General features: G+C 38.6%; 1 protein-coding gene across 1 annotated transcript in view; it reads right to left on the reverse strand.

The window, feature by feature from the left end:
• The window catches only part of KAT6A (lysine acetyltransferase 6A), a 110,735-nt gene that overhangs the window by 33,693 nt on the left and 50,410 nt on the right, over positions 1–26,632 (reverse strand). The window contains 6 exon segments of the mRNA XM_079779384.1: positions 2,985–3,103; positions 9,347–9,663; positions 11,202–11,337; positions 12,334–12,415; positions 13,496–13,611; positions 17,672–17,780. Coding sequence (XP_079635510.1) covers positions 2,985–3,103; positions 9,347–9,663; positions 11,202–11,337; positions 12,334–12,415; positions 13,496–13,611; positions 17,672–17,780 — 879 coding nt within the window.

Raw genomic sequence — 26,632 nt, forward strand, 5'->3', positions numbered from 1 at the left:
ATGCAAAGTAAGGACTGCCTGTGTTATTCACTTTTACGGGCAGCTATTGTGTTTTCTACATCTCCACAGTGTGACTTGCACAAGGTAGGCCCTCAAATATTTATTAATCTGATGGACCAATAATTGCAATATCTCTTGTATTTATAGTAGTTATTTATTCCTCAAAGCTGAAGTTAATGTTTACTGCACCTACTAAGCCCTCTTTCTCTCCATTTACCTAAATTCTAATCATTCTTTGAGCCTGCTTCTTCTGTGAACATCTAAGATTGTTAGCATAGGTAGTTAGCAAGATCACACCAATTCTTACTTATTCTTAATTTGCTGTGAACATGTAGAATAATCTGCATCATTTAATACAGCAACAAATTACATAAATTGGTACTCTATGCCACTGTTTGCTGTTTATCTTCTATGCATCTTTCCCTACTTGAATTCAGTACATGCCTTATAATTCTGGTGCCTCCAGTAACTTTTTCTTTTTTTTTAATTAATTTTCACCTGAGGATATTCTTTCCATTGATTTTTAGAGAGAGTGGAAGGGAAGAGGAGAAACAGAGAAACATCGATGTGAAAGAGACACATCAACTGGTTGTCTTCCACATGCTCCCTGACTGGGGATTGAATCCGCAACTGAGGTATGTGCCCTTGACCAGAATCAAACACAGGATCCATAAGTCGAGGGCCAACGCTCTAACCACTGAGACAACTAGGTAGGGCCCAGTAACATTTTTTTAAAGGGTAATGCGGGGTGTTATTGTGATTAAAGGCAAAACATTTGGAGTCACACAGGCCTGAATTATAACTACAGCAGAAAAATCATGCAACTTCTTCATATGTAAAATGGGGATAATACTAGTAATCTTTACTTCAGAGGGTTGAGAAAATTATTATTTTTAAACATATTTTTATTGATTTCAGAGAGGAAGAGAGACAAAGGGGGGGGGGGGGGAGGAGAGAGGAAGAGAAACATCAATGGTGAGAGAGAATCATTGATCGGCTGCCTCCTGCATGCCCCCTACTGGGGACTGAACCAACAACCTGGGCATGTGCCCCTGACCAGAAGCAAACCCGGACCCTTCAGTCCGCAGGCCAACACCCTATCCATTGAGCCAAACCAGCTAAGGGCTTGAGAGAATTACTGAATCTAGCTTACTTCATCTCTAATAACTGTTCAATTCTTTATTATTCTTTTCAAAAAGGAAAATTATTTTAATACCCCAGATTTTAAAAATGCTGTAACAATCAAGTCCTGCAAAACTAAAATCATTAAAATTAAGTATGGAAACTCAATGTGCTATTTGGTTGCTATTTTATGTAAAAATCATTCTATATATTTCAAGAAGGCTGTTATGCTACAATGGAATGAGCTGAATACAAATGCTTCTTTCTGGTGATGGACCTTTTCAGAAAAACCATTTCCTCCAACCTCATAACATGATAGTTGAAATAAAATTCCAGAACAGAAGCCTATATTAGTAATTTTTTATGCTTCTATTTTCTTTTCAGAGGTGGTTCTTTTTTATAGAAATGCTCCTTATATAGTTAATGATGGAACATAGAGCCAGGCAAACTATATCCTTATTTCTCCTGAAATTAAAATAAAATTAAAAAATCAAAACCAATTAATGAATGGCCCCTTTTTGATAAAAATCTTGCTAAGCATTTCAGTAACTCTCAAATTAGAAATATACCACATTAAATTTAATTACTCAATATAATCACTAGGCACAGATATTGGATTTGCTTTTCTGAGTTTCCCACTAAATTGTAAATTCTATGTCTTACTCACATAGTCCCTATACCTAGCATAGTTTCTAAAACAAAGCAGGCACTCAATAAATGATGAGTTGTTAGCTGGATGGGTTCCAATATTAACTCCTTTATCACTTATCTCTTTTTTTAAAAATATTCACTGGGGATAGAGCCCACAACCTGGGCATATGCCCTGACCAGGAATCAAACAATGACCTCCTGGTTCATACGTCTATGCTCAACCACTGAGCCATGCCAACTGGGCTCATTTATCTCTTAATGGTACAACTGTACAACTATCTAATACTTTATAATAAAATTTTCCTGCAAAATTTTTGAAACAAAGGTTGAAGCAATTTCTACTACACCATATGTAGACTCTCAAAAATGACTATTCATTATCTTTATGAATGCTTCATTATTTTTTAAATATATTTTATTGATTTTTTAGAGAGGAAGGGAGAGGGATAGAGAGTCAGAAACATCGATGGGAGAGAAACATCGATCAGCTGCCTCCTGCACACCTCCTACTGGGGATGTGCCCGCAACCAAGGTATATGCCCTTGACCGGAATCGAACCTGGGACCCTTCAGTCAGCAGGCCGACACACTATCCACTGAGCCAAACCAGCCAGGGCTGAATGTGTCATTATTCAAAACATCCTCTAATTTAATCATTAGTGACTTTCCCATTCACTTCAACCCACTTTATTACATTAAGTCAGAGAACCTGAGAGTCATCCTTGATGACCTCTTGCTCCTTCAAATTACACAGAATCTATCACCAAGTTCCACTGATTCCATCACTAAAATATATTCTAAATCCATCTACCTCACTCCCATTTCCACTGCCACCTCTTTAGTTTAAGTGGCCAGCTTCTTTCATCTGGATTATTGAAAAAGCCTCAAAATTAGTTTCTCTGCTTCCACTCTTATCCAATTCCAATCCATTCTTAATATGGTGGCCAAGAAAAAACTATTTTTAATGCAAATCTGATCCCGCTATTTCCTTGCTAAAAATCTCTCAGTGGTTTCCCACTACAATTTCAATAAATACCAAAGTCCTAACTTACGGAAGGAAAATAATTTTACAGAGAAGAAACATGGAAGAATATTCCTAGATCAGATGGATCAATAAATTGCTATTACCGCTTTACCCACAATATAATTAACCTTCTGTTTCTCATCCATGAACAAATTATTTGATTGTCCAATCTGAATTTCCAACTTTACCTGCAGTGCTTGTTCTTGGATATCACGAAATAACTCCATATCTTTCTCAGTCATGATTTCCTGGCTTCCAAAAAGCCGCTCCTCGCTTTCTTGTTTGCCATCCCAGCCATCCTGATTGTCTGCACATAAAGAACGGGTTCACACATTATTAATATACTACCCTTAGTTTAATACATTATCTAGAAAAAAATTTCAGAAGTCTTTATTTCAGTTTGAAGACCTCAATAATAATTATTTATATTATTTTATATAACAGAGAAGAGATAGCATTAAACTGACTCAGAAAGATACTATTAAACAAAGAATATGTATGTATTATATCTGCCTTATAATAAAAAGCTTGAATTGTCTTCTTAAAAATACTATATAAATGTAAATGTCATTAAAAGAACTTACATTTTAATGTATTATTAATACATACAAGAAAAAAGAAAAAGTTCTAAGGAGGATAAAATTTATTTTGAAATAGTATGAATACAACACTTTTAGTGTAAGTTGTACATTCAAATATTTTTTCATTCCTTGGTAGTATGGAAGAAGTTTATGTTATAACAAGACATAATTTTCATCACCTGGAAAGAAAACAGAAAATTTGCTCTTTCAAACTTCTCAGTGAGGGATCACCATAAGGCCAATACATTCTTATCTCAGCAAAAAAGATAACCTTTGAAATGGCTACCCTAACTGATGTCAAGAAGTACCAACTCCCTTCACATTCTGGGTCCCCTTTAAAGTAAGAACTCCACAAACCTGAGGATCACAGAGATAATCATCTGGATAAGTATAATAAATTATAATTACCCGCTAAAGGAGGCATCTTCACTGCAGGAGGATGCAGTGAAAAGAAATTAGTGAAGGAGTACTGAGGGATTACATGGATCATTATCCTTTGCATTTGAAGATGACATTGCTGATAGTGTGCCATCAGCATTTCCTCTCTGTATGAATGTAGCTGAAAAGACCAATTAGTGACGTAGTTCTTATCATATCAACTGCACATATAGGCTGTCTGTTATTCATTTAGTATAAGAAAAAGGACAAGGACTCATTGTTCACAATATTCCCAAATTGAAAAACACATACATATATAAAGATGCTATGTGACATGAATGCCCCCTAGTGCATGACACAGACAGATGCAGGCACAATCTAGTACAGCAATCAGTAGCATTGTTATTAGATGGTGCAAGGTTGCTCCTTAAACTCTAAAACTCATAAAAAAAATGACAGAGCCAATTAAAGCAAAAGCTCACACCAATGCCTAACGCTCAATATTGATTCTCCATATTATTTTATACATTTGCTCTAATACATTTCTATTTCTATAACATTCCAGTAGATTCTTCTAATAATCCATCTATAGTGAAATGGTTAATATAAAATTGCCTTTTATTAAGATCTGCTTTATTCTTTCCATCTAAGCCCAAACTAAATGACTTGCATATCTTCTTAAACATGCTCAAACTAGAGCTTTTCTACAGTCTACATGGTTGATAAAGACATAAAAAGTACTTAAATGCTTACAGTTATTAGTTGATTGCCACTTTGGTGAAAACCTGATCAATACAGCATTAAATAGGGGTGTAGGAAGCGGTTATAGGGTTAAGCCTCGGACTGACCTGCTGGCAAAGTCACAAACAAGTCCCAAGCTTGGAAGGGCACAGTCCTCTAAGCATAATTAAGCTTGATCTTGTAACTGCTCCCTAGATCTTTCCCGGGTAGCTATTGGGCTGTGGGAAGGGCAGCAAGTGCTGCCAAAACAAGTGAAACTTACAAGAATACTGTCAATTGCCTTGTTTGTCCCTGACAATAAAGCAAGCCTCAGCTTTGCAGTCTGGATCTGTCTGTGGCCTCAAGGCACAGAAGATCCACCTAGACCTAACTTTTTCTCTTTGTCTATCATTTCTCCATCCTTCGTTGCCCACGCTCAGGCTCCCCGAACCCTTGGCTGTGCTGGCGCAGCCCAAGTGGCGCCCAGCGCGGTGCTGAGTTCGGCCCATGTGGCACTCAATGCGGACCTGAGTGTGAGGGAACTTCAATTGTCAGGCGAAAGGAGCCCCTAAGGAGGCGCGCGCACGCAGTAAGTAAGGAAGGGGTACTGTACTAGCTAGGTGTAAAATATGGGAAATTCAGGATCGCAGGGCAAGAATGTATGCGTATCCATGCTTAAGGCTATGCTCCAAGCAAGGGGCTGTTCTGTGAGGTATGAATAGCTTTTCAATTTTTTGGATTTTGTAAGTAAAACCTGCCATGGTTTTCTGAGGAAGGAAAGGTAAATATAGAGGCATGGGAGAAGGTAGGAAAACAACTTCGCAATCATTACATAGCTGAAGGTCCAGAGGAAATGCCTGCCTCTGCTTTCAGTCTGTGGTCCCTGATTCGGGACTGCCTACAGCCCACTCCAGAAGGGGAGTGGAGGAATGTGGCAGGGAAATGCAAATCTTGGCCAAATTGGGTGATTAGTTATTACTTCAGAAAGCAAAAAAGAAAGAAAAAAATTAATATCTGTTGCTGAAACTTCCCCTGAAGTAAGTAGGATGTGGGGGAAGGGAAACACATGGCTATCCAAGATGGAAGCCCACTCAGTATGCTAATTTAAAGTTTCCTTTTTTGCCATGAAAAAGTCTTAAAAATTTAGAAATGTGTCTGGAATTTCTGTGCTGGAGGGGAGAGAACCTAGCTGTAAGACAGAATGCGCGCATGGTCCGATTTCGGACATTTAGATTGTCTTAGGCTGGAATCTCTCTGCAAAAGCTATAGAAAATGAAAAACCCAGAACTGTTTTTTTTTTTTCTTTCCTAAGAAAAACAGCAAAAAAGTCTTCTCCAAAGAAATTCAAGCAAATTCCAGCAACAGGATTCGCATTTCCATAATACAGAGTAGTTTTCAAAATACTAATGAACCTTGTTAAAAAGTTAACTTTTAAGAAAACCAGTAAATTCTGTTATAGAATTTATCCAAAGTAAATGCCTTAAAATAATTGGAATTGGATTTGAATCTCAAAAAATTGTTGAAATATAGATAAATAACGTATTAATTATAAAAAATCTAAATAGCCCAGGTAACTGACTATGCCCTTTGTTAATGGAGGAAGAAGGGTAGTTGCCCTTCCCCCAGCATACAGGTAAATCAGTTTCCTGCCAGCAGCTATCCTTGAAGAATATTAATTTGCATTTGAATGGCTACAGTTTTGCTTCTTGACTTCCCCAGCAGAAAAATCTTGGTCGTTTTGAAAAGTCAAGCAGCTGGGGCCAAAAAAAACCTGTTTCAGTAGCCTAAAAGTTTTTTCCCCTGCCGGGATGGCAAACTCTTAAAGAACCTTTGAAATCAGTTTCCCACCAGTAGCCATTCTTTAAGGATAATCTTTGCATTTGAATACTTGCAGGCTTGCTACTGCTTATTCTTAAAAATATAGTGTTATTAATCTAGGAAATGCTAAATATATTTGTCTTGCCAGCTTTAAAGTTCAAAGTGCAAATTAAATTGGGAGAAATTATATAGTTGTGGTAATTAAATGCCTAAAGTATAAGAACTTATTTTTAAGAAAATAAAATGTTGTGTTTTCTCTAATAATTAGGAATTCAAAATAAGTTGCTTATTATTGGTCTAATTAAAAAAGAGGATTAATTCTGTGATCCCAACCAAAATTTTTCTAGTTTAAAATCTAATTGAATCGCTTCTCGGCCTTTTGGCTAAGATCAAGTGTAAAATCTAATTGATATCTTAAGATAATAATAAAAGTTAATTATAATATTTAAATCATATATAGATATATATTTGATGGGTTTTTTTCCATGTTAAAATTTCAAGGCTTTAACAGAGATGATTCTTGGAAAGCTCCAAGGGCCCGGAGTAATACAAGAAATGTATTCTCTCTTCTTAAAGGAAATCTTTAAATTTAACAGATCTAATATACTTGAAATTGCATGGAAAGCCTTATCAAATAAAAATTAATAAATATATTTTAAATGTTATGAAAGTTTTTTCCTCTAAGAAGGGAAAAACGAAGTAACTAAATATCTCTTATAATGCAGGATTCTCTGCATTGTGCTGGATTATGCATAGCACCTGAAAAAGTTCAAAGGACATTTCCTTTTTCTTATCTTGGCAGCAAAATTGAGGGGAAAAATAAAACCTCAGAAAATTCAAATTCGAACTGACACTTTACTTACATTAAATGACTTCCAAAAATTATTAGGCAATAGTGGAAAGAGCAAATTGTACCCTTAAAATGCAATTACTAAAACAGAAAGGGGGAGACAGATATTATGTGTCACCTCAAAACAAACTCAGTCATGTTCTTTATACTTTACATTTTGTGAATTGCAATGAGGATGTTCATAGAGCAGCCGAAAGGCATCGGACCCCCTGTACAATAGCATCCACGGGGTTAGCCCGATGGAAGGATGCACAAACTGGACAATGGTTTGGACCAGATCCAGTAATGATGTGGGAAGAGGTTGTGTTTGTATCTTTCCAGAAGGAGCCGTGCAGCCAATTTGGGTGCCAGAGCGTTACGTGCGTCACCACAATGGACCCAGAGAAGCTCCTTGTCCCATTGTTCAAAAGACTGAAAGTTGCCTCGATGACAGCAAAGCGGAAAAGGAAGATGACGAAGGCTACACAAGAGATCGAGGTGCCAACATGGGGTCAGCTGAAGAAGTTAACAACTGAGGCCCAGCAGATGGCAAAAAGCAAGAAGTGGAAGCTACTGCCTCAACCATGTTTCTGGCCATGCTAGCATTGGTTAGCTGCCAGTCTTCTGCAAACTCTTTCGCAGCCAAGTCTGAGGACTCTTGAGTAAATCAGCAAAAGAAACCTTCATTTAGTAGGAAAATGTTACTGTAGTTTTATTTTTTTATTGTTGTGTTGCATTGGCATTGTTTTGTTAATAGCCATGTCTAGAATTTTGCATTGGCATTGTTTTGTTATTGGGTTTTGCATTGGCATTGTTTTGTTAATGTCTTAATAGTCAGAAATTTGTTCTTGATGTTTAAATTTTACTTACATTATTAGTAGCTTAAATTAAAAAGAAAGGGTGAGATGTAGGAAGCGGTTATAGGGTTAAGCCTCGGACTGACCTGCTGGCAAAGTCACAAACAAGTCCCAAGCTTGGAAGGGCACAGTCCTTTAAGCATAATTAAGCTTGATCTTGTGACTGCTCCCTAGATCTTTCCTGGGTAGCTAGTGGGCTGTGGGAGGGGCAGCAAGTGCTGCCAAAACAAGTGAAACTTACAAGAACATTGTCAATTGCCTTGTTTGTCCCTGACAATAAATAAAGCCTCAGCATTGCAGTCTGGATCTGTCTGTGGCCTCATCAAGGCACAGAAGATCCACCTAGACTCAGCTTTTTCTCTTTGTCTGTCATTTCTCCATCCTTCGTTGCCCACGCTCAGGCTCCCTGAACCCTTGGCTGTGCTGGCGCGGCACATAGGGGGACCTTACAATGATGAGAATATTCTCTTTTGCACCGAACCCATCAACCATTTATATAAGCAAGAATGAAAATGATGCAGTGAAAACAATCACCAATGGGACATTCAGAAGAAGGAAATCAAAGTGAAGAAATTATCTTACAGTATATGAGAAAAAAGAGACTTGTGATCCAAAAAAGTCCATTCCCATTCTGCTACTTTCCTCAGAGCCATTTCTACTTCCTTAGAAGCGTTAGGTTCTCTAAACTTACAGCACTCAAGCAACAAGGCTAGTTTAAGTTTCAGTTATCCAAAGAGCTAGTGAAAATGTTCTCCTCTAACTTGAATTACCTGCTACACTATTAAAATTTTTTCACAGATGTTTTATACTTTGAAAAGTAAACAACTTAGCCTGATACATAAACAAATGGACTGAAGCTATGGCTCTCTTAAGTGAAAAATTACAAATGTATTTGCCAAGATTTGAAGTAGAAAAATCAATGACCTTATATTTCCTTGTATTTTATTCATTTCCTTATGCTTTCTTAAATCAACAGCATTTTATTCACCCTTACTCTTTCCAACTTCCTTCAGGAACAATGTAAATAAGCATGATGCTCATCACATGATTTTGTAATTTATGAAACATACAATTATCCTTGATTCAAGCTTATAGCCCAAATTTCTACAGGCAGATTCTTGGTGGTTCTACCAAAAAAGCACCATCTTTTGTCTAATAGCTCCTATTTGTCCCTTCTGCAATTTCATGTCTAGCCTTTAAGTTCTTGCCATAGTTATCACTTTATTATCATTAAACATGTATCTTTAATACATTCTTATATTCCATAACTAATTTTTACTAATCAAATAAGTGTATTCCAGAGAGCTAGTGTTATTACAAATAACACACTTTTGAAATACTTTGTTTCTTAGTGAACAACCTTTTACCTGTGGGCCAATCTGAAGAGCTTGATTTTCTGTTGCCCTTTTTCCTGATTCTATATTGCTCAGAGTAGTCTACCACTTCCCCTCGTGGTTTCCGCCCATCAGGGGAAGGGGTGAAGAATTTGGTAAGGCCATCAATGAGCCCTTTGGTTTTCTTATTGAATTTCAAAGAGACACTGCTATCTCTGCAGAAGTCCAAGCCATCTATTCGCTCCAAATACCCTTCTTCTGATGATGATGCTGATTGGCTGGAGAGAGTGATTTTCCGTTTCCGACCCCTTCCAGGGCCAGTTCGAACTTTGCTGAAGGGACCTTTTGATCTAAACAATCGAAAAGGAAAAAGGATAACTATTTATTTAAAATCTGTATAAAGTTTCTATTTATTATATAACATATAATTAGTAAATAACCTACAGCTTTATAAAAAGTCTATATTATTAAAATATTTCATAAATTATAAATATTATATAAAGAAGCAGCAATATTTTTAAAAACTCCTATTTCCAAGAAGCCTAGTTATTTTATAGTGAAACAAATCCTAAGCCAGGAGTCAGAAGGCATAATTCTGCCACTTACTAGCTGTACAACTTGGACAAATCACATTCTCTCTAAATATCAGTCTTCATCTGTTTAATGAGAGTTGGACCAGATCCTTTCAGGCATAAAGTCTTATGATCTCTGTACCAACTCAGATTTATACTTTTACCTTTAAAAACAAGGATGGGTTACTCTCTGAAAGTGAGAAATCAAAAGATCACTTTATAGGAAAATTAAAGCTTGATTTAAGATTTATAATATGAACTACAGGCCCTGGGCCAGTAGTTCAGTTGGTTAGAGCTTCATCCTGATATGCTGAGGTTGCGGGAATCGATGCTGGATCAGGGAACATACAAGAATCAACCAATGAATGCATAAGTAAATGGAACAACAAATCAATGTTTCTCTCTCTCTCCCTCCCTCTCCCTCTCCCTCCCCCCCCCCCTCTCTCTCTCAACCAATAAAAAATATATGATCTACAATGCTGGTTCTGTATATTTCAATCTGATGTTGCCCATTCATTTCAAATGTATCACTGTCAAGCGACTCTTAAATGTAGAAAAAGTGAGTAAAATGTTTGAGAATAAAGACAGATTTACAGGCCTAAAGATATTTTACATTTCATCAAAAGTGAATTACCTTAGATACTTAAAAAACAAAAAAAACCGGTAGAATTAGCTATGGAATCTTGCCCCACCTCCTCCAGACATAGCCCAGTTTCCTAGTCCACAAAGGATAATTATATCCTGATTTCTGCTAATAGAGCAAAAACTTGCATTATTTTACCTCAGAACATAAAAATGACACTTAGCTGTGACCTCAATAGTAGAAGCTATCCAGTGATTTGTACATTTAATAGAAATAAACTACTGAGACTAATATCAGCAGAGAAATCTGTGAAATGCTACAGTAACAATTTTTTCTTTCTTATTTTTATATAAGGCAATAGTAAGAGCCAGGCATAGGTGACAGACTACTTGAATTTTAATCCCAGTTCCACATTTACTATAAACTTGTGCAAGTTAATTTCTCTATACTGTAGTTTCCACCTTCAAAAAATAAGAGTAACAATAGTCCCTACTTCATTGGGTTGTTGGGAGAATTAAATGATTTAACATACATAAAGCACTTAGAAAGTGCCTTGGCAATTTATTAAGTGCTCAATAAATGTTAGCCATTATTATTATATAAAAGTGCCAATTATAACCACTGAAAATTTTTTCATAAAGCAAACAAGGAAATCCTACACTATAGAGAAGACCCTATCGATAGAGAAGACCCTATCCTTTTCTCCCCTCACCTTGCCACAAGTACAACTTACACCGTGTTTTGTTTCTTTAACCTGTTTTTTGGACGTCCTATTGGATTAGCATAACGCCGTTTTATCTGTGCCGCCTTCTTCTGTAGAAGTTTTCGTCCTTTTTTCCTAGGTCGACATATTTGACATATCCACATGCCTATAAAGAAAGAACATTCCACATAAAAGCACAATGGATATAAATACATTAAAAGAGTTCAGATACTCTTAAGTCAGGAGTTCTTAACCTCTTTCAGATCAAGGACTCTCATTTGAAAATCTGATGAAAGCCCCCCAGAAAAATAAACATAAAAATATATACACACAAAATTCTACAAACAACTAGAAGAGATTTACAAATATCTGAGGCCCACACATGGCTGACGTCCACTAATCCTCAGTTAAAAAATCTCTGCTCTATACCTAGTACCCAGATACTGGTTTCTAATTACCATTCTACAAGAAAAGACGCCAGGATTCCATAGAGTAATGGCTGATTCTAGGACTGGCACAGGAAAAATACAGATAAGCTAGAACATCTTGGGGTGCCAGATAATCAAGAAGTGCTCAAAAGGTGATGAAAGCATATCAAAAGGACACAGGAACCAACTTGAAGGAGCTCCCAATAGTCATATCTGGGTCAAACTTAGCAAAAAAAGAAATAATCAGAGCAATGAGTTAAAATCCATAGAATAAAATAAATACGGTGAGTCTGTAATGATAGAAATTAATTAAAAAATAAATAAGTGGGAGAAAGAGATAGCTCTCCCCTATAGAAGAATTCTAATTAATAAATGTAGAAGGAATTATGAAAATAGAAAACTCATCATTACCAAATACACAGTAAAATTGGTGCAAGCAAGAATCACTGATGAATGCTAAAGTTGGTGGACAAAGCAGAAAAAGAGTAACTTCCTCTATAGATGTTTAAATATTAAAAAGAGAGGAAAATAATAATAAATCCACATCACGTAAGAATCAGGATGCCTAAATAGAAAGACTGCCCTCACCATTAAGGTGATCATTTTCTTCCTACTTAAACGACCCCAAATAAAAAGATGTAAATTACTCTTTCATTTTAACAAAGCAGATAAAAAGCGCTTTCACTAACATAACCCTTTATATTGCCAGTTTGATTTCAGAAAGTATTTCTCACCTTTTGGCATCCGGGTAAGTGGTGGGTCACAACACTCCATGTGAAAACCTCGGTCACAGGAATCACAAAAGAGCATGTTATCCTAAAAAAGAGAAAGGTCAGTTCTGCTTAATCTTACAAAACAAACTTATCAGGATCGTGACTTCATAAAAGTTAGGAAGATTCAACAATCTCAGAAAGGAGAGGATTATTACAATAGTAAAAGTTTCCTTAATTTGTATTAACTGAGCAAATGGACAGACTGAGTTAGCAAACAGATGTGAATTTTTGATTCATCTGATCTTTAATAAAAACTAGTTTTGCCCAGCCAATGTGGCTCAGTGGTTGAGTGTTGACCTATGAATTAGGAGGTCATGGTTAGATTCTGGGTCAGGGCACATGCCTGGGTTGTGGGCTTGATCCCCACCAGGGGGGCGTGCAGGAGGCAGCTGATTACTGAGTCATCTTTGATGTTTCTATCTCTCTCTCCCTTTCTCTCTGAAATCAATAAAATCAAATTAAATTTAAATAAAAAATAAATATTAATGAGTTTCATTACTTTCAAGTTTATCCAGGAATCAGATAGAAGCTAACTTTAGTCAGTTTTAATAATAATAAAAAAGGACAATTTGTAATTAATATATTAACTGACTAGTTCTAAATAAATGCCCCCATACTACTCAAACAATTTCAAAATATTATTTTAAAATAGCTTGGTCTCTTTCCCAGGTGATATGGCTCAGTGACTGAGTGTTGACCTATAAACCAGGAGGTCACGGTTCGATTCCCAGTCAGGGCATATGCCTGGGTTGTGGGCTCAATCCCCAGTGTAGGGCATGCAGGAGACAGCTGATCAATGACTCTCTCTCATCACTGATGTTTCTCTCTCTCTCTCTCCTCTCCCTCTCTCCCTCTCTGAAATCAATTAAAAAATTTTTTAAATAAATAAAATAAAACAGTTTGGTCTCTCTGCAAATTTATAATTAAGGTACTTTAGAAACTACCTAAAAATAATCTAAATCTCAATGAGCAAGTATACTAAACTAATAATATGTAAATTTAAAGAGTCTACTGTTCTAAATTCTGCTGGATGAAGTGACTAAAAAAGTAACCAACCATTTATAGAAAATACAGTAGAATATTTCTAAATGAAATATTCACTTTAGAAGTTAAAGATACTCACTGCATTTTTGCCTTGATCTCGACAAGAGCTACAGGTCTTACACTCGATGCACTGCCACCGTAAGGCCTTCACTCTAACCGTTAGTTCAGGGGAAAACTTTAAACAGGATGGATGACCTAATAAGAGAGAAAAATTCACCAATGAAACCATCATCAATCATTTTGTAATTGTATTAAAGGAATTATGTAGAAAAAGTCAGTATCAAAACATGTATCCAAAAAAAAATAGGCGCCCTGACCGGTTTGACTCAGTGGATAGAGCGTCGGCCTGCGGACTGAAGGGTCCCGGGTCGATTCTGGTCAAGGGCATGTACCTTGGTTGCGGGCACATCCCCAGTAGGGGGTGTGCAGGAGGCAGCTGATAGATGTTTCTCTCTCATCAATGTTTCTAACTCTCTATCCCTCTCCTTTCCTCTCTGCAAAAAATCAATAAAATATATTAAAGAAAAAAAAAAATAGGATGCTCCTGGAAGCTTACCATACCCATCTCATTAGGACTTATATTCCAATTCAATTTTATTAATGCTAAATAGAATTTAGTATACACCCCACAAATTTGATTATAAAAAACTTGACAAACTCCAAATTTTTATTAACCCTGCAATAAAGCATTATGTGTATACACATGCTTGTATGTATATGAATACATAACATGGCCAGGCCATTTCTGGAAGAATATGCAAAAACTTTATAATTATAACATGCTAGGATACGATGCTATAAACATTTTGAAGAATGACTTAATTTAAAGTGAGTTATTTGCTCATGATTTAAGGCACTCAAGCTAAAATTAAAATGTAAGCAATATTTCTACTATGACCAGAATTAACAGTAACAGAAAAACATGTTTCCTTTTTCAAGAGTTAGTATCAGTTTGATTCTCAAAAATTTAGAGTAGTCAATTTGCCCTCAACTCTGAAAAGGTTTATCCCCTTTCCTCTAAAATTTGGTTATTATTATTACTAGAGGCCCGGTGCATGAAACTTGTGCACTCGGGGGGTCCCTCAGCCTTGGTATACCCTCTCGCAGTCCGGGAGCCCTTGGGGGATGTCTGACTGACAGCTTAGGCCCGCTCCCACCGGGGAGCGGGCCTAAGCCTTCAGTCGGACATCCTTAGCGCTGCCACAGAGGTAGGAGAGGCTCCCGCCACCGCTGCTGTGCTCACCAACCATAAGCCCAGCTTCTGGCTAAGCGGAGCTCTCCTGCGTTGAGTGTCTGTCCCCTGGTGGTCAGTGCATATCATAGTGACCAGTTGTTCTGCCGTTCAGTTGATTTGTATATTAGCCTTTTATTATATAGGATTATTATTGGTAAGAGAAAGGACCGGTTAAATTATTTTCTCTCCTCTCTTTTCTATTCTTAAATAATAGTCTCTTCAATGAAGTGGTAAGAAGTTTACCATCAAAATATCACAAAAATTAAAGGAAAATGGAAGAAGAGGTGTAAAACTTTCATTCATAATCTCATCATCCTAGAATAGCCATTTTTCTATTCCTTTCTAAATGGGGTAAAAGCACTTTCATGGTTTTAATTATAGGGTATATACAGTTTTGTTGTGCTTTTTTTCATTATTTTATTCAAGTAAACTTTATATTTATATTCCTTAAACAGATTACATTCCACTGAGTTGATTCACTATAACCTGACCATTTCCTTACTGTTACTTAGACTATTACCCATAATAGTTAGAAAACAAAATAAATTATTTCATGTTTATAGATTTTTTTTTCCTTCTTTCAAATTAATAATAAATTCCTCAAAGTGAGTTGTGAGCAAAATAAAATACCAGTAAACATTTTTTTATAGCTTGATAGAAATGTACTGCCAAAACATGTTCTAAACCCTATGATATGTCCAGTGCCACCAGCAAGTACAAACGTTTTACCACAATTTCATCAGCTCTAGGTCTGGGCTCTCTAATCTTTCAAGTTTCATTATTATAACAGCTATGAATTGACACTTCACTGCTGCTTTGGTGTGCATTCTTATTATTTGGGTAAAACATTTTTTTATATGCTCAACTATTAACTTTCTCTCATATAAACTGCCTGTTCATACACGCTGTCACTCGGACTTTATGCAGCTAGGCTTCAGATATGAGCAAAGTTCTACTAACTGAATGTGTTTGAGTGACTTCTGAAATGCAGAAATGAAGCAAAGACCATCTTCCTCCTTATACTGTTTTTTTTTAATAAGCAAAGTCATAGAAATGCCATTGTATCTATCTACTCTTTGCCTTTATAGCTACACAGAAGCAGTTGTGATGATGGCCAAATTCAGCATTTGAGTATCAAACTACAGAAGTCAATAGTTCCACAGCAGCCTCCCACTTCCACCTCTTTCTTCTTCTTTTCCTTCTTTGTCTTCTTTTTTTGGTTAATCCTTGCCCAAGTATATTTTCCCATTGATTTTTAGAAAGTGGAAAGGAGGAGGAGACACATAGAGAGAGAAACAGCGATGTGAAGGAGAAACATTGATTGTTTGCCTCCCGCACGCATCCCAACCATGGCCAGGGATAGAACCTGCAACAGAGGTAACTGCCCTTGACCGAAATCAAACCTGGGACCCTTCAGTCTCCACGCCGACATTCTATCCACTGAGCCAAACCGGCTAGGGCTTCCACCTCTTTCAAATTAAGGTAGATATAGTGATTCCCTTGGTAGGTTAGTTCTGCAATGTCCCAGGAATCAGCCCTTAAAGCCCAGCCTAGAGCTTGCCTCTTCAGTCCTTCCAACAATTTCACAAATACCTGATTGCACCATTAAATTCCGTTCCACTTTACGTATCTAGTGTTTTTCTGACTTGTGAAATAAATATAAAACATTGAAAAGTAAGCCGATGATCAAAGATAAAGCTGATTTATAAGGTCTTCCTGTACAGCCTTAAGTTCTTTTATTTTACTTAAATCTTTATTGTTAAAAGTATTATATAGGTCCTCCTTTTTCCCCCCATTAACCTCTTCCAGCCCGCTCCCCCCTCTGTCTCCCCCCCCCCCACCGTCAGGCCCTCACCACCCCACTGTCTGTGTCCATGGGTTATGCACATATGCATTCAAGCTTATTGGTGGATCTCTTCCCACCCACCCTCCCCTGCCTTCCCTCTGAGGTTCAACAGTCTGTTCATGCTTCTATAGCTCTAGGTCTATTTTTGATCATCAGTTTATCTGGTTCATTAGATTCCACATGAGTGAGATCATATGATACTTATCTTTCTCAGACTGGCTTATTTTGCTCAGCATAATACTCTCCAGGTCCATCCATGCTGTTGCAAATGGTAAGAGCTCTTTCTTTTTTATTGCCGCGTAGTATTCCATTGTATAAATGTACCATAGTTTTTTAATCCACTCATCTGCTGATGGGCACTTAGGCTGTTTCCAAGTCTTAGTATAATAAATTGCACTGCTATGAATATAGGGGTGCATATGTTCTTTCTGATGAGTGTTTTAGGTTTCTTACAATATATTCCTAGAAGTGTGATGACTGGGTCAAATGGGAGTTCCATTTTTAATTTACTGAGGAAATACCATACTGTTTTCCACAGTGGCTGCACCAGTCTGCATTCCCACCAGCAGTGTCCCTTTTCTCCACAACCTCGCCAGCATTTGTAGGTGGTTGATTTGTTGATGATTATGTTCTTTATAACTGATTTTTTTTAGAGAGACAGACAGACATCTATTTGTTGTTCCACTTATTTATTCATTCATTCATTGATTCGTGTATGTGCCCTGTCTGGGGATCATTTCGAAACCACAACCTTGGAGTATCGAAACAATGCTCTAATTAACTGAGCAATCTCGCCAGGGCTAGCCTTGTAAGTTCTTAAAATGTAGACCAAGAATATCTCTGGTAGCATATATTAGAAAAAAACAGAGGGACCCCACCAGATGTGGCTCAGTTGGTTGGGCGTCATCCCACGCACCGAAAGGTTGCCAGTTCAATTCCCAGTCAGGGCATATGCCCAGGTTGTGGACTCGATCCCCCAAAGGGGGCATGCAGGAGGCAGCTGATCAATGTTTCTCTCTCTCCCTCTCTCCCTCCCTCCCTCTCTCTCTAAAAATCAATAAACTATTCTTTGAAAACTCTAAAAATCAATAAACTATTATTAGGAAGGAAGGAAGAAAGGAAGGAAGAAGGGAGGGAGGGAGGGAGGGAGGGAGGGATAGAAGGGATCCACATACCACTGTTGCCACAGTCAGCACAGGAGATAAGTTCTTCTGGCTTCTTTTCTCGGTTTTGTTCTTTTGTACCAAGACAGAAACTACAGATGGGAATTGGTTCAGCAACCGGCTGTAAAGAAAAACACAATCATTCAGGCAATAGTACTTTTTCTTAGCATTAATTTAAACACATTGAAATTATACTTTTAAATTCCTATAAAAGCCCGGCCGGTGTGGCTCAGTGGTTGACCATCGACCTATGAATCAGGTCATCACAGTTTGATTCCTGGCCAAGATACATGCCCAGGTTGTTGGGCGTGCAGGAGGCAGACAACCAGTGATTATCTCCTATCATTGATGTTTCTATATCTCTCCCCCTTCTTCTCTGAAATCAATAAAAATGTATTTAATGAATGAATAAATAAATAAATCCCTACAAGAAAGAGTTACATGTAACTTCAGGATGACTAAATCACTCTCCTAAATTTCTAACTAAGTAGATGGGAGTTTTTACAAATTGGTCCTTGTAGTGACAACTTTGGTCCAAAAGTATCATATCCCTATCATTTGGTCATTTAGGAACTAAATGACACAGAATGGATTAAACAAAGCAAATCCTTCACCTAAGATTGAATAATTCAACTGAATTAAGTGCAAGAAATCACAGTATCAGTTCCTTAAAAGGCATGTGATGTAGAAGAAGAGTGATAACATATAACATTAAGTATTAGAAATCAACTACCGTGGAAGTGACAGAAAAGAAAAAAAAAGAATTAAACATGACTAACTTAACTAAAAAGATGGTAATACTTTCAGTTGAAGGTATTACAAACAAACTAATAGTACTCCTCAGCTAAGAAGACTTCATCCAAGAGTAGAAAATTGAAGTAAATGCTAAAGAAGGCGTAGAGAGAAGGCAGAAGCAAGTTCATGAGGTTTGATCTTTCTACTATAACCTCTAAGTACCATGAGAAGATTTAAGCAGAGAAATAGTATGACAAAGACATAAATTTAAAAAAGTCACTCTATAAAGCAGTTGAAAATGGATTCGAGCCGAAACCGGTTTGGCTCAGTGGATAGAGCGTCGGCCTGTGGACTCAAGGGTCCCAGGTTCGATTCCGGTCAAGGGCATGTACCTTGGTTGCGGGCACATCCCCAGTAGGGGGTGTGCAAGAGGCAGCTGATCGATGTTTCTCTCTCATCGATGTTTCTAACTCTCTATCCCTCTCACTTCCTCTCTGTAAAAAATCAATAAAATATATTTTAAAAATAGAAAGAAAATTGTTTGTAATAAACACAATTACCTTTAAAAAAAAAGAAAAGAAAATGGATTCGAAGGAACAGGATCTATAATCCAGGCCATGAGTAACGAGAGTTTGTATCAAGGCATTGACAAAAGGAATGGAGAAGAGAGATAAACAATATTTAAAAGATAGAACTGGCAGGATTTGATGGCTAATTGATTTGGGGTGGGGAGCACAGTAAGAAAGATGGAAGACTTAGACACCATTAAAGATGTTAAAAGGTAAGCCACATAATGAAAGATATAACATATTTAACAAATGGCTCATATTCAGAACATTTATAAAACTCTTACATATCAGCAAGAAAAAGAGAGACAACAATAGAAAAGTAGGCAAAAGACTTCAACTGGTAATTCACAACGGAAAATACATGAATAATATATAACTGGCCAATAAAATACAAGAAAAGATGCTCAACCTCTTTAGCCATCAAGGAAGTAGATATTTAAGAATAGCTAAAATTGTGAAGACTGGCAACAGTAAGTGCTAATAAGAAAGTGGAACAAGAACTCTCCTACATTGCTAACTGGAATATAAATTGAAAAAAATACTCTGAAAACTATGTGACATTATCTACTAGAATTAAACAGACATACCATATGATCCAGCACTTCCACTCCTATCAACCCAAATGAAGTGAATACACATCCTATCCTACCTAATAAAGAGGTAATATGCAAATCGACCATCACTCCAACACACAAGATGGCCATCCCCATGTGGTCAAAGATGGCTGTCCCCGTGTGGACACAAGATGGCCGGCAGGGGAGGGCAGTTGTAGCCGATCAGGCCAGCAAGAGAGGGCAGTTGGGAGGGACCAGGCCTAAAAGGGAGGGCAGTTGGAGGGGACTAGGCCTGCAGGGGAGGGTAGTTGGGGGGGACCAGGCCTGCAGGGGAGGGCAGTGGGGGGAACCAGGCCTGCAGGAGAGGGCAGTTGTGGAGGGGACCAGGCCTGCAGGGGAGGGCAGTTGGGAAGGACCAGGCCTGCAGGGGAGGGCAGTTGGGGGGACCAGGCCTGCAGGGGAGGGCAGTTGGGGAGGACCAGGCCTGCAGGAGAGGGCAGTTGGGGAGGATCAGGCCTGCAGGGGAGGGCAGTTAGGGGCGACCAGGCTGGCAAGGGAGGGCAATTAGGGGCAATCGGGCCGGCAGGGGAGCAGTTAGGCGTCAATCAGGCTGGCAGGGGAGTGGTTATGGAGTGATCAGGCTGGCAGGCAGAAGAGGTTAGGGGCAATCAGGCAGGCAAGCGAGCAGTTGGGAGCCAGCAGTCCTGGATTGTGAGAGGGATCGGACCTAAACGGGCAGTCAGACATCCCTCGAGGGGTCCCAGATTAGAGAGGGTGCAGGCTGGGCTGAGGGACACCCCCCCCCCCGCCCCTCCATGCTCCGGGCCTCTAGTAAACAATAAAACATGCACAAAAATGATCAGAGCAGCATTATTCATAACAAAATTTACTTAAACTTAGCCAAATAGCTAGCAATGGCAGCACACATAAATTGTGCCATATTCATACTGTAAAATATCTATACATATAAAGAGGTAATATGCTAATTGTCCGTTACAGTGTCCCAGTAATGACCAATTTGCATACTGATGGACCAGCAGGAGGTTGTGCACACAGCAGGGGCGGGCGGCCGGAGCCAAGTTCCCGGGGGTCTGAGGAGAGTGCCTGACAGGAGCCTGGACTGCAAAGAAGGAAGAGGAAGCGACCACGGGGAGCTCTTCCAATCCCCCTGCACGGACACCCTACCCCAGCCCCCGGACCCACAGTGAGACGGGGAGGCTGACTGGATGGGGAGAAGACCCAGCCTTGGGGTTAGCTGCAGCCCGCACCTCCGACTCCCGATCTCTTCCCCAGCCACCCCCACCAGGGGCGCCCACAACAATAGCATGCCAGCGACCACCCGTCAGCACCCCCGAGGCACCCAGGGCCCGCGGCCCGCCACTGCCAGGCCCCCTCTGCTGGGGCTGGGCACGCCTCTCCTCCCTACAACTCCAGACCCGGGTGGAGGCAGGCCTGAGCGGCCCCCCAGGGTCAGACCCTCCCCCCCCCCCCCCGCCCCGACAGCAGCAGCACCATCTCTGCAGTGGAAACGTGAACCTCGCTGGGGGCGCAGCTAAACCCACCCTCCTAACCCGCCTGGCTCCACCCAGGCCCAGCCCCCACCCTGATCCAGGAGATTGGAGCCCCGCCCTGAGCAGGTACAGCTGCAAAACAGCCACGTACAATTTAAAGAATAGCGCCAAGCGGGAAGGTTTGACAGTTACTCCCCCTTCAGCCGGGCCACCCCCTAGCACCCCTTAACACCCTGCCCCACGCCAGCGCCTCCAGGGACCACCACCGCTACAGGGCTGCTGGCCAGAGCCCGCCCCTCCAAGGCCTGCAGAACCCTCTGCAAAGCTTCCATAGCTACAGTCCCAGGAAACAATCAAGCCCTCCTCCCCTAATCAGCAGCTGCTACCGGCGAGGGTAACCGTGAGCTTAAAAATAAAAATCCCTTCCCATTTAGACATCACTTACTTGATGAAACATTTCTAAGTTTATTAGCTCAGAACCTCCTTATGACAACCAAGTGAGGTAGGCAGAGAAGAGATTACAATTCCCATGATATATGCATATGTATTCAGAAATGGAGCTCAGAGAGGAAAAATGTCAAGCCCAGCGATTTCCAAGGTACAGCACACGCCCCACAGGGGGGCAATTCGAGAATGAGTTAACAGTGAATTTTTTGCATTTCTTATGGTTCTAGGGGGCCTCATCTACAGCGTATCCTACATAATAGAAGGCTAATATGCAAATGACCGAATGGTAGAATGACCGGTCACTATGATGCGCACTGACCACCAGGGGCAGACACTCAATGCAGGAGCTGCCCCCTGGTGGTCAGTCTGCTCCCACAGGGGGAGCGCCGCCCAGCCAGAAGCCAGGCTCACAGCTGGCGAGCACAGTGGAGTGGTGGGAGCCTCTTCCGCCTCCGTGGCAATGCTAAGGATGTCTGACTGACGGCTTAGGCCCACTAAGCCGTCAGTCGGACATACCCCCAGAGCTCCCGGACTGTGAGAGGGCGCAGGCCAAGCTGAGGGACCCCCGCAAAGTGCACGAATTTCGTGCACCGGGCCACTAGTAATACAAATGAAAAAGCTAAAAGAATGGCTTTATTATATAGAATAACAAAAGTATAAAAGGTAAGTCTTAGCTTAGTAAAGTGGAAAACTGAAGTATTCTTAGTCATGGCATAGTGAAGGAAACCAAAATGGTGCTCAGTGACTGAACACGGGGAAAACAATTATTGCTAGATTTTCAAAATACTATCCAAAGCATAAGAAGTCTGGCAAATATTACTGTTTGATAAGCACTGTAATAAAACAAAAATTAAAAATAAGTACTCACATTTTCAAAGCACTTATAAATGTCAGTATATATGAAAAAAATTTACACAAAATAATTAGAAAACAAATACTATTCCCATTATCCACTTACCCAAAAACTCAAAAGTAAGCCTTTTGAGAGAATATTTGCACAATTAGGTTATTTCTAATATTATAAGGGAAACAAATTGACACATAGAGTTCACTTTAGGAAACTAATACTTTGTTGAGAAAGCTAACAAAATACACTGTTCTCTTCAAGTCAGGCAAGCTCTCAGTTTTACCCAGTTTTTCATTCTTTCACTATTAACCTTTTGCACTCGGATGTCGAGTGTGACTCGACACGGTTGGCATCGGTAGCAGCTCGTATGTCGAGCCACACTCGACACGTAGTTTCACTGCAGGGGGAAGGGGGATTTTTGTCTATTTTTCCAGTATCTTTTCTTGTTTTCATTAGCATGAAAGGACAAGTAAAATGTAAATGCCGTCTCAACTGATGCCAAAAAAGAAAAAATGAAAAACCGATAACGCATGTGAAATTTATTAGGAAACTAGTACATGATCTTGTTGGAGAATTCAGAGATGGTACACTAACTTCCAGGGGTAGATTATTATCCACTAACTTAGAGCAACATTTAGATGGAAAGCTCCATATAATCACACCTCACCCTAACAAAAAACACAAAGATTGTGTTGTTTGTTCTAACAGAAAAATCAAAGGAGGAAGAAGAGAGACGATTTATATTTGCGAAACATGTGAATGTAAACCAGGTCTTCATGTGGGTGAATATTTCAAAAAATACCACACCATGAAAAATTATAGATTAAAATTACTCTTTGAATGTATCAATAATTTGAAATATAAAAAAATCCAAATAAATAAGTTTGTACGAAAAGAAACTCCAGTTTTTTATTCTACTGCCGCGCTTTGTAAAATCTGGGGTATTTAAAAAATTAAATCCCGAGTAGAATAAAGGAATCGAGAAAAAAGCAAGCGAGTGCAAAGGGTCAATGGCTTTGAGTGAACTCATGCTCCTCTCAAATCCTTTCCAACAGTTTAGAATTCAATTGTTCTTCATCTTTTCAAGAAAGACAGCACTAGAGAATCAGAAATCACCCTAGACCTCTTAATTTCACTTCATATGTGTCTTGCACATATGTTGAAATTAATATACAACAAAATCATGCTTAGCTTCAAACAGGTTTATTAGTAACTGGCTTAAAGCCTCTCCTCCAAAGTTCAATGATCTTCAGGGGAAGTGTAGTTGGGTAGGATTTAATCTCCTTAAAGTCTTCGGCTTCCATATACTATCAAGCAATCTATGGCACCTATTAAATATATTTTTAGAGTAATCTTTTCCTCAAAAATATAAATTATAAGATATATAATAATGAAACAACATGAATTGCCTGGAAAATAATTCATTTTCCATTATTTATAATCTACAATAAGGTAACCTTGTATAATTTTAATCAGTTCCAACACAACCCATTAGCCATTACAAAGCCTTAATAGGATTACTAAATTGAATTCAATTTTATTATGATGAGTTCATTCAATGACTTCTACAATTAGATACAATAACAAGATTATTGGTGAAAGTAAGTTAATGGTATAATTAGATCAGTAATGATCAATTTCAATTTACATTTTTACTATGCCTATAGATTACTATAAATTTAGATGAGAAAGCAATCATCTGTCAAGATACTATAACAATTTTCTATTTACTAATCAGAGGTGACATAAAAATGATAGTATGCACATTTGCTGAATTTAAATTCTATACTAAGACTGCAGTTAACTTTCTTTCACATATTCATCAGTTATTTGAAAGCTCCACTTTCTGTTTATCAGTGACATATAAATTTTCTTCATTCACCTAATTATGATACTGCCAAGTTATTGCTGTCTCTTCTTTCATTTGTGGTCCTTTCCTTTCTTTTATATACTTACTAGAGGCCCAGTGCACGAATTCATGCACGTTGAAAAAAAAATTAATTACAAGAAATATTTTAGAGGCCAGGGAGGGACCACAGGAGGTTGGCTCCAGGGCGTGTCCGGCCCGTCTTGCCCAGTCCCGATCGGCTGGACCCCAGAAGCAAGCTAACCTACCGGTTGAAGCATCTGCCCCCTGGTGGTCAGTGCACATCATAGCGACTGGTCAAGCGGTCGACTGATCAGTCGCACACTTAGCAAATTACGCTTTTATATATATAAATGGCTCTCCCCTATCACCATATGCCATCTTCTCTATTCTTTGATTTTTTTTCTATACAGTCCTATCAGATTAACCCTTTGCACTCGCTTGCTTTTTTCTCGATTCCTTTATTCTAATGCTAACTGTGTCGAGTCACACTCGACATCCGAGTGCAAAAGGTTAATATCCCTAAAATACTATGTTCTCTTATCCAGTTACTTGTCTGGCTCAAAACTTACACAACATATACAAACTGTCAACTCCTATAGGCTATTCTTCAATTCCCTCCACCATATACCAAACTGCTTTTCTCACACCATCTTCCTCTACTCCCTATCTACTCACTTGTCTTCAGAGATCATACTTCATGCTCTTTCCCTAAGTTATTTTACCTCATCCCTCAAAGAGTCCTTTGTATCCCTGTCTCTAAGAAAGAGACTGGATTCTGCCACTTACAGCATCACTTTGGCCAAATTACTGAACCTTTTTGATGTGAAACAGTACAACATAACTACTTTTCAAGTTCTCGTGAAGATATGATGGGATAAAGTTATGGGACAGTAACTCAAAAGAGGCACCTATAAATGCTATTTCCTATATCCTTTTTCAAAACTATCCTTCAAAGCTTATTTTGGTTAAGTGACCAACTGTCACTTTTCTTTTTAAAAAAAATATTTTTATTGATTTCAAAGAGGAGGGCAGAAGGAGAGAGAAACATCAATGATGAGAGAAAATCACTGATCGGCTACCTCCTGCATGCCCCACACTGGGGATCAAGACCATACCTGGGCATATGCCCTGACCAGGAATAAAACAGTGACCTCCTGGATCATAGGTTGATGCTCAAACACTGAGCCACACCGGCTGGGCCAAATGTCACTGTTCAAGTCAGGGTAAGTTTTTGTTTTAACATCCAAAATAAAAAGCAAGGTGATTAAAATGTTCTGTAGACTAATAGATTTTCTATATATGATATTTACATTATTGCATTTAGATTTATACCATTGTTTTGTACACACATATTTATCACACTGCACATTACCCACTTAAAACAATTATTTAGTGGTACTTGAGTACCAGAGCATTAGAAAAAGAATATTTTCTATGCTAAAAATACCGAGTGGGGCCAAAGTAGGTTTACAGTTGTGAGTATAGGAAAGTTTATTCTTATATTATTTATTAATTAGTGTTTTATTTTCCATATGAACAACTGTAAACCTACTCTGGCCCCACTTTGTATATAAAGTGATGGTTTTGAAGGAGCAAGATATTCAACAAGACTTTCATGTTGATTACTTTTTGAAGAGATTGCAATTGTGGGCATTATTCTGCCCATGGTCTAAAGTAACACTTGAACAAAGTGGCAAACAGCATCATTTTCCTCAAGACCTACCAAAATAATAACTAACACGTATCTAATAGAAGGTATGATGTTCGGAACTGAAAGGAATCTTTATAAAAACATTATAGCTCTAGTTGATGTTGCTCAGTGGTTAAAGTGTCGACCCACCCACTGAAGGATCTGGGGTTGGAATCCCAATCAAGGGTAAGTGCCTGGATTGCAGGTTCAATCCCCAGTCAGGATGCCTCACATCAATGTTCCTCTCTCTCTCTCTTTCTGTCTTCCCCCTCCCTCCCTCCCTCTCTCCCCTTCACTCTCTCTAAAACATCAATGGGAAAACTATCCTTGGGTGAGGATTAACAAAAAAATAAATATAATAAATAAATATAAATAAAAACCACTATGTATTCATTTTACTAAAGATAAAAATCCTTGTCAAAGGCTATATATGACTAACAAAGTGATTAAAGTTATTCAAAGTCAGATAGATATTCTGACTTTAAGTCCAATACTCAAAACAGCTTCAACTTAATCACTCAATGATACAAACTATAGATAAAAAAAATTTTCTGCAATTTACACATACTTTATTTGATTGAAAGCCTTCTTATGGAACATACAATGTTTTACACAGTTGATCTCAATTTTGTTCACACTGGCTTCAGGGAGTTGTATTTGGATTTCTATGCTAAAAACTCTGCTCAATTGCTGCTGTTGCCATTGGTTTGTTTTCTTTCAGGATCAAGGTAGGTACTTTCATATAAAATC

The sequence above is a fragment of the Cnephaeus nilssonii genome (assembly GCF_951640355.1).
Source record: "Cnephaeus nilssonii genome assembly, chromosome: 8".
NCBI classification, from domain to species: Eukaryota; Metazoa; Chordata; class Mammalia; order Chiroptera; family Vespertilionidae; genus Cnephaeus; species Cnephaeus nilssonii.